The sequence below is a fragment of the Mustela lutreola genome, chromosome 12, assembly GCF_030435805.1.
Source record: "Mustela lutreola isolate mMusLut2 chromosome 12, mMusLut2.pri, whole genome shotgun sequence".
NCBI classification, from domain to species: Eukaryota; Metazoa; Chordata; class Mammalia; order Carnivora; family Mustelidae; genus Mustela; species Mustela lutreola.
This window is the reverse complement of record NC_081301.1, coordinates 20,535,566-20,548,254: the sequence shown is the minus strand read 5'-3', so window position 1 is coordinate 20,548,254 and position 12,689 is coordinate 20,535,566. Positions and strand designations below refer to the sequence as shown.

Genomic DNA, 12,689 nt, shown 5'->3' with positions numbered 1-12,689 from the left:
TCTCTTCTGAGACCCTCTCCTGCCTGCTCAATTGCCTCTCCTCCGGAATCCCTCCGGATGAGTTCAGCTGCATGTCCCAGGGATCCCAGTTCAACTGCCTGCGACCCAAGGGAGGTTGACTTTTTACTGAAGAAGTCTGGCTCCAGGCGCCACGGCTCAGGGATGCCCCACTAGTGGGGATGTCCCTGCTCACCGCCACAAGATGGCTGTAGCAGCTCCGGGCATGCCGCCCTCACAAGCCTGTGTGCGGAGGGAGGAAGGGAAACAGGGCAACCAGCAGGCAACTGGTAGGTAAATAGCAGCTGCTGACTCCACTCTTTTTTCTTCCTTCGGTCCTCGTTCCTTTACCTTTTACTTAAACTAGCATTGCCCAAGCCCACATGTGAAGCACTGGGCGTCCAAATGGACGGAAGCACTTAACAGTAGGACAGGCTGATTGCCCTTGAACAGGTTACTTAATATATCTGGGCCTCAACTTCCTCATTTATGAAGCGAGGGGCATAGACTCATTGCCTTTTTAAATACATTACTTGGACTGAATAGTACATACTTGGACTGAAGCCTAACATAAAGGCTTACAAATCCTGAATGCATTGTGTGAACCAGCTCCCAGGTCAAGAAACAACATTATCAGTCCTCCAGAAACCCCCGTGAAGGTCGCACTATTCTGACTTCTACGACTGCACTTCAGTTGTGCCTGGTTTTGAACTTCAGACAACTGGCAGTCATAAAGTTGATGCTCTTTCTTTTTTTTAAGTAGGCTCCATGCCCAGCGTGGAACCCAACACAGGGCTTGAACTCATGAGCCTGAGATCAAGACCTGAGCTGAGATCAAGAGTGGGACGCTGGACTGATTGAGCCACCCAGGCACCCCGAGTAGACACTCTTTTGTATCTTTTTTTTTTTTTTAAAGATTGTATTTATTTATTTGATAGATAGGCTTCTTTCATTCAGCATTGTGTATGTGAGGGGCACCTGGATGGCTCCGTCAGTAAAACATTAGCTCTGGATCTCGGGGTCATGAGTTTAGTGCCTCCCCAAACTCTTCCCCGCCGCCCCCCTTCCCCACCTTAGGCATAGGGATATATATATATATTTTAATTTCTTTTTAGCATAACAGAATTCATTGTTTTTGCATCCAGTGCCCTCCTTAATACCCTCCATCTGGCTTCCCCAACCTCCCACCCCCCGCCCCTTCAAAACCCTCAGATTGTTTCTCAGAGTCCATAGTCTCTCATGGTTTACCTCCCCTCCCAATTTCCCTCAACTCCCATCTCCTCTCCATCTCCCTAAGGCATAGGGATTTTTTAAAAAAATATTTTATTTATTTGACAGAGAACTAGAGAAAGAGCACAAGTAAGTAGAGCAGCAGGCAGAGGGAGAGAGAGAAGCAGGCTCTCCGCTGAGCAGGGACCCCGATGCGGGGCTCCATCCCAGGACCCTGGAATCGTGACCCGAGCTGAAGGCAGCCGCTTAACCAACTGAGCCACCCAGGCGCCTCGTCATAGGGATTTTTTAAAAACCTGTGTTCGTGAGATTCACTCACCATTCCGTTCCTCCACTGTCCTTGCCCTCTAACATTCCCTTGAGTGATTATACCACTGTTGACAGGTAAATTGTTTTTAGTGTCGGCTCTTCCAAAGAGCGCCGCTGTGGAAAGTCTCAAATCCATCTTTTGATGAATACACACACGCATTTCTGTTGTGTTCTGGGAGTGGAACTCCTGGGTCATAGGATGTCTGGGTGTTTACCTTCTAGATGGCCTTTTAAGGGGCATGCCCGGTGATGAAACCAAAAACTATCCTGGAGTACACAGTCAGAAAATAGGTTTTTCTTCCTTTCAGGGCTAATGAGACTCAATGCCAGGACTGGTCAGTTCGGTTTCTTCTCCAGCTTACACTGTCTACCGGTAACCTCCATAGAAGCTTACGCAATCCCCGCCCCCCAGAGCCTGCTTGTGAAGAAGGCCGGGTAGCAGGTACTGCTTGTGAAGGTGGTGGATGACATTGTTAGGGTCGGATGAAGTCCAGTTCCTCGGAGTTTGCAGGCCCATTCAGAGAACTTTGCGGGGGTGGGGGGCACTGAAAAATACCCACTTCATGGGGAGGCATGTCACAGAGCTATGAAATCAATCTGTCAACAGATGATTTTGTTCATCTACGCTCTTCTCCCCAGTTTTAAGTGCCTGGTAGATGCTCCAGGAAAGGAACCATAGACGGTTAGGGCAGAAGGTCCCTGTGATAGAATTTTGTAAGAGAAATTTGTCTTTTAAACTTTTCAGCAAACAGGAAATTTCTCCAAAGCAAGCATTTTAAGAATGCTGTTTGCCAAAGGTGGTTTGGAATGTCATCTTACGGTTTAGAGCGAGGGGTGGAGCTCAGAGAGTGTCTCTGGGAGTACAGCGTATAGACCAGTATCCACATCACCCCGGGGTTTGTGGAAAAATGTCGATTCCAGGCTGGGCCTGGAATCTCTTGGGTGGGGTCCAAAAATTTGCCTTTTGACAAATTCACAGGTGGATCTGAGGCACAGACTTCACAGTCTGTGTCGCATTATCCACTGCCAGAGGGTCTGTATGCTTTTGAGGCCAGGAGTTTTGATATGGAAGTATAAAGTGATCCTATCACTACCCACAAGCCTCTCTCCTATTCTGGGGCAAGGTCCAATTTCTTGTTTGCAAAACTCTTCAGATCCTGGCCTCAAGTGGACCTGCTGGCCCTCGCTTTTTCCTGGGACATCACTGGCTGAATTAAACTGTCCACACAATTTTGCCTGTGTTGGCGATGGTGTCTTCTCAGTGGCCCCTCTTGTTTGAGACAGCCTTCTGTGGCTTTCTACATGTCACGCTGAAAGCTCTTTGAAAACCTCCTTTGTCCTCCTCAGCCGTCCACTTCAGAAGTGGTGGTGTTATTCTGAGGCAGGCTTTGGGATGCCATATAAAATAAAGCTACGATTGTATTAAAAAACCAGGAGAGGATAAGCAGCTAACACAAACATGAATAAGGCCTAAGCACATGCTGTACCAGGGGAGAGAAAGAGGGAACGCTTTGTTGGGACTCTGCTTTGTTTCTGAGGTCCGCAGTCTGGGTGCTCATGGAAAGCCCACCCCATCCTGTGTTCTTAGGTCCTGGTGGCATCTCCCCGGTATCCCCAGGCACATCTCATCCAGTTCATTCTTCCTCACAGCTCAGCCCTAGAGATCCAAGCTTCCCTCCAGAAATTCCGACAAACACTACAACCTTCTTGTCAGATATACAAACTTCACGTTTCTTCCTTCCTACCATGTTGCTCTGAAAACTTTCAGTGGAGCCATAGTTACATACTCTAGGACACTTAACGTTATTTCAGGGACAATTTCCCACCACAAGGAACACTGAAATACAACAGGAAGTGGTGAGTGTGAGTAGGCAGTCCTGGGCTAAATTTGAATGGTGGAAACTTCATACCAAAATGTTTTCCATAGAAGTTCACTTTCTTCAGTTTTGATGACTACCCACTGGATCGTTGTGGCCAGATGCCACTGACCAACCAGGAAACGGGAAAATAAATGAATAAACTCTTTCATATGGCCTTTTAGGAACTCTGGTTTTCTGGGGGCTATTTGTTTTTGGTAGGAGCAGAGAAAAATGGCCCAAGTCTGACCCAAACAAATAGAGGAGTTTGGAGTGTAGTACATTCAGTTATGAACACTCTAGGATTATCATTTTATAACCACAGCAGAGAAAACCTGATGGAGAGGAAGGGAATGAACATTTAGGGAATGTCTCTTCTACATGAGCATTTTGCTCCTTAATTACTGAAAATGCTGTTCCACAACCACCACCAATGCAGCTGTTATTACCTGTTCCCTCCTCCTTTCTAGGTTAGGAAATGGGTTCGTGAAGGTTAGATAACTTGCTCATGGTCACACACTTGTAGTGACTGGCAGCAGTCCAAATGTGGCTCTCTTTTCACTCTTCCCTGGTGACCTGAGGAGAAAGCTGAGTGGAGTCTTCATAAAGTAAGCTGTTAGGTTAAAGTGGCCAGCTTGTTAAAATAAGTAGCACTATCCAGTAAGAGACACCTGTGTTATCCATCTATAGAACACTGATTCTCCTTATAGCCATGCTATTTATTTTGATGCTAATTAGAACAATTCATAGGGTCCGTGGTAGTCTTAAGCAACCCTTGAATATAAAAGTATTAATTTTACCCACCTCTAGGAGACCAGACTTTGACATTCTTGTGAGGTAGACAGAGGCAGCATTTAAAATAGTTGCCAGTGCCCTCTGAATCCTGATTTCCCCTACCAAGGCAGACCCACGTCCGGGAGAGAGAAGATGATTACTTGAGGACTAAGGCCCAGCGAATTACACCGGGGAAATAAGGTAAAGTAAGCTCAGTGGGTCTCTGAGTGATATTTTGGATCAGGTTCAACTCTCTGCATTCTCCTCCTGCTGAAGTATAACTTGTTTTGTCCATAAAGATGTGGCGGAGAACACGGTGAATTCCAACTTCAAAATTTGTCAGGTGTAACTGGACAGACCTAAAGAGGTTGGAAATCGACAGGAAAATTACACCCTCACAGTGAGCCACCCTGCCCTTTATTTTGCTAGAAGCCATTCTTTCTTGTGCGGACTGATGCCCTCTACTGACCTGGTCCTAAGAAAAAAAGCTGGAGAACCAGGTAAGGTGGGAAAAGGAGGTGAATTGCCACCCCCAAGAGGTCACGTAACGCCTTGACTATCTCCACTCTAACAAATAAATATGAGAATTCAGCTCAGCCAAAGGCCTGGAAAGGAAGCACAGACGCAGGAAAAATACAGCTCTCCCAAAGGGCAGCAGGGTGAAGGTGTGAGTTTGAATCATACATCATGTGTAGCGCTGTCTTTTCTGAGGCTCACTGAGGTTAGCCTTACACACAGCGGGCTCCACTGCAGAAGCAAGATGGCCTGGGAATCTCGGAGCGCCTGGGAAGAAACCTCTCCCTGCATCCTTGAATTCCGTTCTAGGTTCCCCACCCCATGTCCCCCAGCTCCTCTGCGTCTCAGAGGCTTTTATGCCATTCTTATAATGCGCGGCGCCAATCCTTCCATTCTGGGTTATCTTCGAGGCCAGAAGATCCCGACTCACGTGCGGGCCCCAAAGCCCCCATGCCCGCGCGTGGCGGCCGCGGACGCCTCGGTAAACGCAGGTGGAATGGAACAGGATGCTCCAACGTCTTTTTCTACCACTGATTTCCGTTAAACATTTGTCTGGGGACGACGCGCGGCGCCCCCCAGGGCGGCCTCTCGCAGGCAAGGCCGGCCACGCGGAGGACAGCGGCCGAGAGCTCCGCGCGCACTTCCTGCGGGGCGGCGGGCGGGGGCGGGGCTTCGGGCGCGCCTCCCCGTCCCCCTCCCCTCCCGCCTCCTCCACCCTCGGGGGCCGGCCGAGGCGCCGCGGGGGCGGGGCCGCCAGCGGGCTGGGCGGCGTGGCGGAGCGGGCTGGGCGCCCCGGGCCGAGGTGCGAGCGAACCGCGGCGGGCTCGGGCGCGGAGAGGGGGTACGCGGTGCGGAGCAGCCCAGCCCCGCACAGCCCAGCGCAGCCCAGCGCAGCCTAGCGCAGCCCGGCCCGGCCCGGCCCCGTGCGGCCAGAGACAAGCCAGCGGGTGGCGGCGGCGGCTCCCCGCCCGGCCGGTGCAGGGCCTCCGACCGACCGCGGCCGAGCGGGGCCTGGGCGCGGGCGCTGGGGGAGCCCGCCGCGGCGGGCACTAGAGGAAGCGGCGGCGGCGCGTCCCGAGCCGTGCGCGCCATGTCGGGCGGGCCCCCCAAGGGCCTGCCGTCCACCGGGCCCCACTCCCTGCTCGACATGCCGCACCCGCTGGCCGGCTCCAGCAGCGAGGAGGCCGTGGGCGGCGACAGCACGCCCAGCCCGGACCTGCTGATGGCCCGCAGCTTCGGCGACAAGGTGGGGCGCACGGGGCTGGGGACCGGGAGGCGCATTACGCTCTCGCGGGGGATGGTGGACCCGCAGCTCCCTCTGGGCGCCGGGCCGCGCCCACCCTGGCGCCCCTACCCGGGGGCGAGCGTGCCCTGGGCTCCAGCGCCTTTGGAAAAAGCGTCCCTCCCTGCCGCCCCGGCGGGGTCGTAGCGGCGCGGAGAGCGGCGGGAGGGGGCGGGCATGCCTGGCTCTGACGGGGCGCGGGCGCCAGTGACAGCTGGTGGGGAGGGGTCCTGCCCGCGTGTTGGGGCCGCTGGCGGGTGTGCGGTGCCCTGCGCCTGTGTCCTGGGATGGGGGGGTCCCAGGTTCCTCCAGGAGCATCCCGGAAGGCTGAGCTGCTGGGTAACTTGTAGCTCTCCACTTTGCTGGGACTGCAAAGGAGCAAGAGTTAATGGTTTTCCGTGGTAGGACTGGCAGCCTTGGTGTTACTGCCAGTCATTTAACCCACGCTCTGTCATGTGGGGAGTGATCTTTGTTTAGGTTTGCTGTGTGCCCTGTGGAGTCACCTGACTCAGACCCCAGCCGGCGAGGGGAGAGTCTTGCTGTGGTTTTCCGTCTGGGGCTCGGTTCACCTCTGAAGGCCCTCCACACTGGTTAGCTTTGGCAGAGGCCCCTTTTGTGGTTGATGGGAAGAAAGCTCGCCCTTTGACCTTCTTTGTGCCGGAGGAGGCTCCTGATTTTCTTAGAGCAGCATAATTCTGGTGATGCTTTGAGAGACCGCAGAGTCCCGCGAAGGGTTAAGGGGCGGCATTCCTTCCCTCCCCCCATTTCAGCTGTGACCAGAGCTTGAGCTGTGATTCTGTCAGCCCTGCTGTGGCCACCTACTCACTAATTGCAGAAATTAGAATTGGTCTTAACACTTGTGATCAGGATTCCCTCTTCCTGGTAAAATACTAAATGAATTTCTCCTAATCCCAATGTTAAATGGGATCGGACGACCTAATTCTTTACCCCATAGATTGGAGGGCATGTGGTACAGTAAAAATGAGTGTATTAGGGCACAGAGGACTCAAGATAGATATGGAGGGGAACTTGGTGTACCTTAAAGAGTTTATGAAAGCCAGGAGTGGAGAGTAGAGCAAAAGGACTTAAAAAGCGAGTGAAACCAATGGATTGGGCAGTTTGAGGTCGGTGTGTTGGTGCTTGTGATTATTTCTCTTTATTTTATAGATGATACACTATATGAAGGGTTGTGTTGCTTGGAAATACCTTGTACATATTTGGCATTCAATAAGCAATTGTTGAGTGACTGGATAAATAATTTGTTGCTTTCTTCTAGACTAAGAAATTGTTCCTACAGGCATGTAGGGCAGGGACTGAAGTTAAACCTTCTGATTTCCTTCTCAGGATAGTGAATTTATTACCTATGGCTGTGTAACAAATTACTCCAAAATTTAGTACTGAAAATAGTGTGTGGGGATCAGTAGTGTCATCTAGGAGCAGCTAGGCTGGGTGGTTCTGTCCTCAGGTCTCTACTGAGGTGGCAGTCAAGGTGTTGACCAGAGCTTGGGTCATCTGAAGGCTGGGTTTGGGGAGGATTTGCTTCCAAGCTCGCTCACTCGGCTGTTGGCAGGCTTTAGCTCCTCTTTATTGGGCTGCTTGACATGACAGCTAGCTTTCCCCCAGAACAAGTGGTCCAAGAGAGCAAGAGATCCCAGGACTCAAGCTATACTCTTGTATAAGCTAATTTTGGAAGCAACATAATTCTGCCATATTCTGTTTGTCACACAGACCAATGCTAGTACAAAGTGGGAAGAGGGTATGAATACCAGGTGGTATAAATATGGGAGCCATCTTGAATGCTGGTTGCCGCCGATGGCTATTTAATTTATTTATTTATTAAAAAGATTTTATTTATTTATATGACAGAGAGAGAGCTCACAAGTAGGCTGAGAGGCAGGCAGAGAGAGAGAGGGAAGCAGGCTTCCCGTTGAGCAGAGAGCCCGATGCGGGGCTCAATCCTAGGACCCTGAGATCATGACCTGAGCCGAAGGCAGTGGCTTAATCCACTGAGCCACCCAGGCGCCCCTATTTTATTTATTTTTTTAAAGATTTGTATTTATTATTAATATTATTATTGCTACTGTTACCCTTATTTTTGGTAATTGCTATACCCAGTGTGGGGCTCAAGTCATGATGCTGAGATCAGGAGTCATATGCTCTTCTGACTGAGCCAGCCAGGTGTCCCCAGTGATTTACACATTGGCTTAATGATCCATTCTTGGCAGATAGCTGTCTCAGAAATATGGGCATTTTCCTAATAAATACTGGCAGGACAAATGCCTTGTACCACTAAGAGCTTGTTGGTGGGCGGGAAGTCAGGCCCAGGTCTAATTGCTGCTGGCTTTCTTTACAGGGACAGTCATGTGAGAAAGACCATCTTGAAGCTGTTATTATTAATTATTGAATATTTAATAAGTCTCCTTGCAGCTGTAAGAAGCATCAAAATGACATCACTCCCAAGGGCCTGATTTATAGTAAGCCACTTTTCCTTAGAGGTTAAATAATGTAATTTCTTTCCCTGACTGGAAGTAACATTTTCCTTGAATCTTGGCATGCACGTGTGTTCTAGTGACTGTGGGGAAATTTCTGTAGAGAGAAGCTAGCATTCAACTGAGGTGAGTCAGGACCAGTAGAAGGAAGCCTTCACTTTGGCCTCTTTCTCTTGCCCCGGAGCATGGGGGTCATTGGAGGACAGGTAGGAAAGCTGAGTGCTTGTGATCTGTCTTTGAAAAGAAACCTGTTTTCTCGTCTTTTTGGACAATGGAGTTGTGACCCTGGATGCCTGGTTCAGAGTCTGTTCTGGGCTTGGAGAATGAGGGTTTGACAGGCTGCTCATGGCACAGGGTTGTTGTATTATACGGAGGGGAATTGCTTTCTGTGGACCCAGGATGTTGCCAAGAATGGGGAAGCCTCATGGTTTTGTCCGGCAGACACTTCTGGGTGGTGTCTGTGATGCTTGTGGGAGATGGAAACAACAACCAAATATGATGGCTTTTCATCCACTAACTTCTAAAATCATTCAGACCTTGGAGTCATGGGAGAATCCTTCCGATCTTCCAAGGGTTGCTAGGACTAATTCTTTCCATGCCTCACCAGGCCCTCTATCACTACATCCTTCATCTCCACCTAAAATGTAAATAAACCACTTGGCCTGACTCTTGTCTCTCTTTCATCTGCAAACCACTCTGGGCTACTTCTCCCCCGGCTCAGCCTCTAAGCTTCTGTGTCCCTCCCAACACAGAGCCCACTCTAGGCCCAGCTGTGGTTAACACACCTTCCCACATCCTCAACCTCTCCACTCAACTCTTCCACCTACTTTCTTTGTCCTTTTCAGTGATGGCTCCTCCCAGAGTCTTCGGAGTGGAGGTGTCTTTCCGTCCCCTACTCCGCTTATATCAGGATCAGGAGATGGGGGTTGGTGTCCCCTTCTCCCCACTGCCCTTTACAAGCCAAGCTCTTCTCCCTGGAGGCCCATGTCATTTTATTGGTCAGTCACTTATTTGAGGGCCTACCAGGAGACAGGCACTGTTCCGGGAACTTAAGCGGAGTCAGCCAGTTGAAGACCCCTGCCCTCACTGGGTACTTGTCAATGAGTATGTCCTATGTTATGTAATACATGCTATGGGAGGGAGAAGAAGTAGGTTGGGCAGGGGGTTCACGATTACTGGCTGTGGGAGGAAGATTTGGATAGGCCTTCCTGAGAACTGGAGATTTTAGAGACGTGGAGGAGGTGAGGGAGGGAGTTAGCAAGTGGATGTCTGGAGGAGTGTCCAGCTGGAGGCTCACAGGCATCTGCCTGGTGTGTTGTGGAAGAGCCCAGAGGCCACCGTGGCTGGGGCAGAGTGGACAATGGAGAGTTGTTGACATACAGCAGAGAGGGGAGGGTCAGACCATGGAGGGTCGCATAGGGCATCCTGAGAATGTTGGCCTTTGCGTTGAGGCCACATTCAGGGTCTTGAGTGGAAGGAGGACTTGATCTGACTTACATATTGAAAAAGGTCATGCAGGCTGTTGAATTGAGAGCCCTTTATTTGGCTATTGCACTGAAATTCATTTCCTTTTAGTTAAAAGGCCATAAACCAAATGCAAACTGGCAAAAGAAAAAAAAAAAATCTTTGAAAAGCCCCAGATAGTTTGGCTGGGGCTAGGAGTGGCTGGAGCTAGGTATTCAAATGATATCGGAAATCTGTCACTCTCCGTCTCTTGGCTCTGCTTTCTTCTGTGTTAGTTTTATTCTCAGGCTAGCAAAGGGATATGTTCTACAAATAAGCCTCACAATTTCAGCAGAAAGAGAGTACCTCTTTCCTGATAGCCCCAGCCAAAGCCCTGGGCTGGTGTCTCGGGAGCCTCAATTGGGTCAGGCACTGGAACCAAGCTTTGTTAACTGATTGCCCAGACCTGACGCAGATCCTTATCTTTGGAGCGCGGAGAAAGGAAGTGTTTTGTAGGTCTGTGCATTTGAATGGTGAAATGTACATATAAAGTACATAAAATGTTTAAAGGATAAAATGTATCTATACAGTTTAAAGAACAAAAAATACTCCTGTTCCTCCTATCTCCCAGCTTGAGAGAATATTGTTAGTATCTTAGGAGCCCTGTGTGAGCTGGGGGAGGATGGAGGTGGTTTCCAAAGCAGAATCAGGACGCTGCTAATAGAAGGAGGAATGAACGAATGGGGGACAAGCAGAAACAAATGTCCATTTTACAGGACTTCCATGACTTTTTCATTCCCTGTTGTTTCTAACTCATTAAAATCTCTAGACCTTGGGGAGCCTAAGTGGCTCAGATGGTTAAGCCTCTGCCTTCGGCTCAGGTCCTGAGCCCAGGGTCCTGGGATTGAGCCCGGCGTCGGGCTCCCTGCTCCATGGGGAGGCTGCTTCTCCTCCGCCTCTCTTTCAAATAAATAAATAAAAATAATAATAAAAAAAATCCCTAGCCCTCAACTCACTGTCTTCTCAAATAATACCCTCCCCTCAAGAGACCCTGTTCAGGGAGCCTGCTTCCCCTCCTCTCTCTCTCCCTCCCTCTCTGCCTGCTTGTGATCTCTGCCTGTCAATTAAATAAATAAAATATTAAAAAAAAAAGACCCTGTTCAAACCTTCAAAACTATTGGTTCCTTGACTTTATTTCCACACACCTTGACCTCTTTTTCAGTTCAGTTGCCCTCTGCCGGCCACACCCTTGCGTTCGAATACCCGGAATGGTTTGGGCTTTGAGTCAGTGCCATGAGACACCATCTTCTCTTGCCTTCCCCGCTCCCAGTCAGCAAGGACCGACTGCACCTGTTCGCTGACTGCTTCCGCTCGCCTAGCTCCTTCCCCGTGCACCGCTCCTCTCGCCTCCTGCCGGGTCCCGGCCTCCATTCCCTTGCTCTCCTTCCTCTACACCCACCCTGGATCATTCCGCGGGTTCAGGTCTTTTGCCTACACCTGGGGTGCGAACACAGCCTGCGAATCGCTGCCGGGGTCAGTTCATGGGAACCAACCCCAGCTGGGGCCCCAGCGGTGCTGGGCACTCAGTCCCTTCCACAGAGGCCCCGGACCCGAAGCTTCTCTCTGTCCCTCACACCTTCCGTCCTTCTCCTCCGCCCTCCTGTTCTGCTGAAGAGAAGACAGACGGGATTCTAGGCCTCTCTGCGACCGCGTGGCCCGCCCTGTCTGGCCTCTCAGAGACCTTTGCTCTGTTCGTCACCCTCATTCGTTCCTGTGCCCTCAGGCTCGCTCGCTCTCCCCTGGCGCATTCCATCAGTAAACACGCGGGTCACCTCTCACTTGTAAAACAAAGGAGGAGTGAAGGAAACTCTGCTGTGAGGCTTTCTTCTTCCCCGTCTCAGGATCTCTTTTGTGACTCCTCCCAGTGCAACTTTTTGAAGGCATGGTGGGCCCTTCTTGTCTTCCTCGCTCAGGCCTCAGCCCACTGCTGTCTGGTTTCTGACTTTACTCGTGACTTCCTTCTTGCAAAATCCAGTAGCCACTTCACCGTCCTGGGCTAGCCTGACCTCCTCTTCCTCCAGCCCTTGATGCTGTCGAGCACCCTCCTTCTGGAAGCACTTTCTGCTTCCAGGCGCCGGAGCCTGGCTGGCTGTGTTTGAATCCCAGCGCTGCCTACCTACAGGCTTTGCGACAGCAAATTATTTAACCTCTCTGAGCCTCAGTTTCCTCATCTGTAAAGAGGAAACAGGAGCAGCTCTGGCACGGGGTCAACCTGAGGCTGTGGGGAGTCTGCACTTAGAGTAGTGCCTGATATGTGGGGAGCCTTTAATAGATGGGAGGTGGTGACGGCGGTTACTCCTAGGGGCTGTACTCTTCATATCTCCTTTGGCATTTCTGCCTGTTCTTTGTCTACGTCTGTATCAGTCGTGGGCCCGTCAGGGTGAAAAACCTCTGAGGTATCTCAAACCGAAAGGCTGTAATGCAGGGAGTTAGTTACATAGGCAATGGAAGGCACGAGAAATCAAGCAGAAGATGGTGAGATTAACAGAGCAGCAACAGCAGGAAACTGCTGTCACCCTCAGGGCCGGAGGGTCAGCAAGACGAGGTGATGTTACAACCCTTCTGCGCTTCCGTTGGAACTAGAAGCATGGCAGGGCGGCTCCACAAGGGTGGGTCCCCTGAGGAGGAGAGGCCAGGAGAGGAAGCAGCTGCTGCCGGGGATGCTCTTTGAACCAGAGCAGAAGACTTCGGGCAGAGACAGAAGCTCCCCGGCTCCTCTGCTCATCCTGTCTT

The 12,689-nt window shown here is 50.9% G+C and overlaps 1 protein-coding gene across 1 annotated transcript in view; it reads left to right on the top strand.

Annotated features, from left to right (window-relative positions):
* Nucleotides 1-5,436: 5,436 nt before the first annotated feature.
* Nucleotides 5,437-12,689, top strand: part of SNX30 (sorting nexin family member 30) — a 110,077-nt gene continuing 102,824 nt past the window's right edge. Inside the window, exon 1 of the mRNA XM_059142953.1 lies at nucleotides 5,437-5,928. Within this exon, the coding sequence (XP_058998936.1) occupies nucleotides 5,773-5,928 (156 nt within the window). The 5' untranslated portion in view covers nucleotides 5,437-5,772. The remainder of the gene's footprint in view (nucleotides 5,929-12,689) is intronic.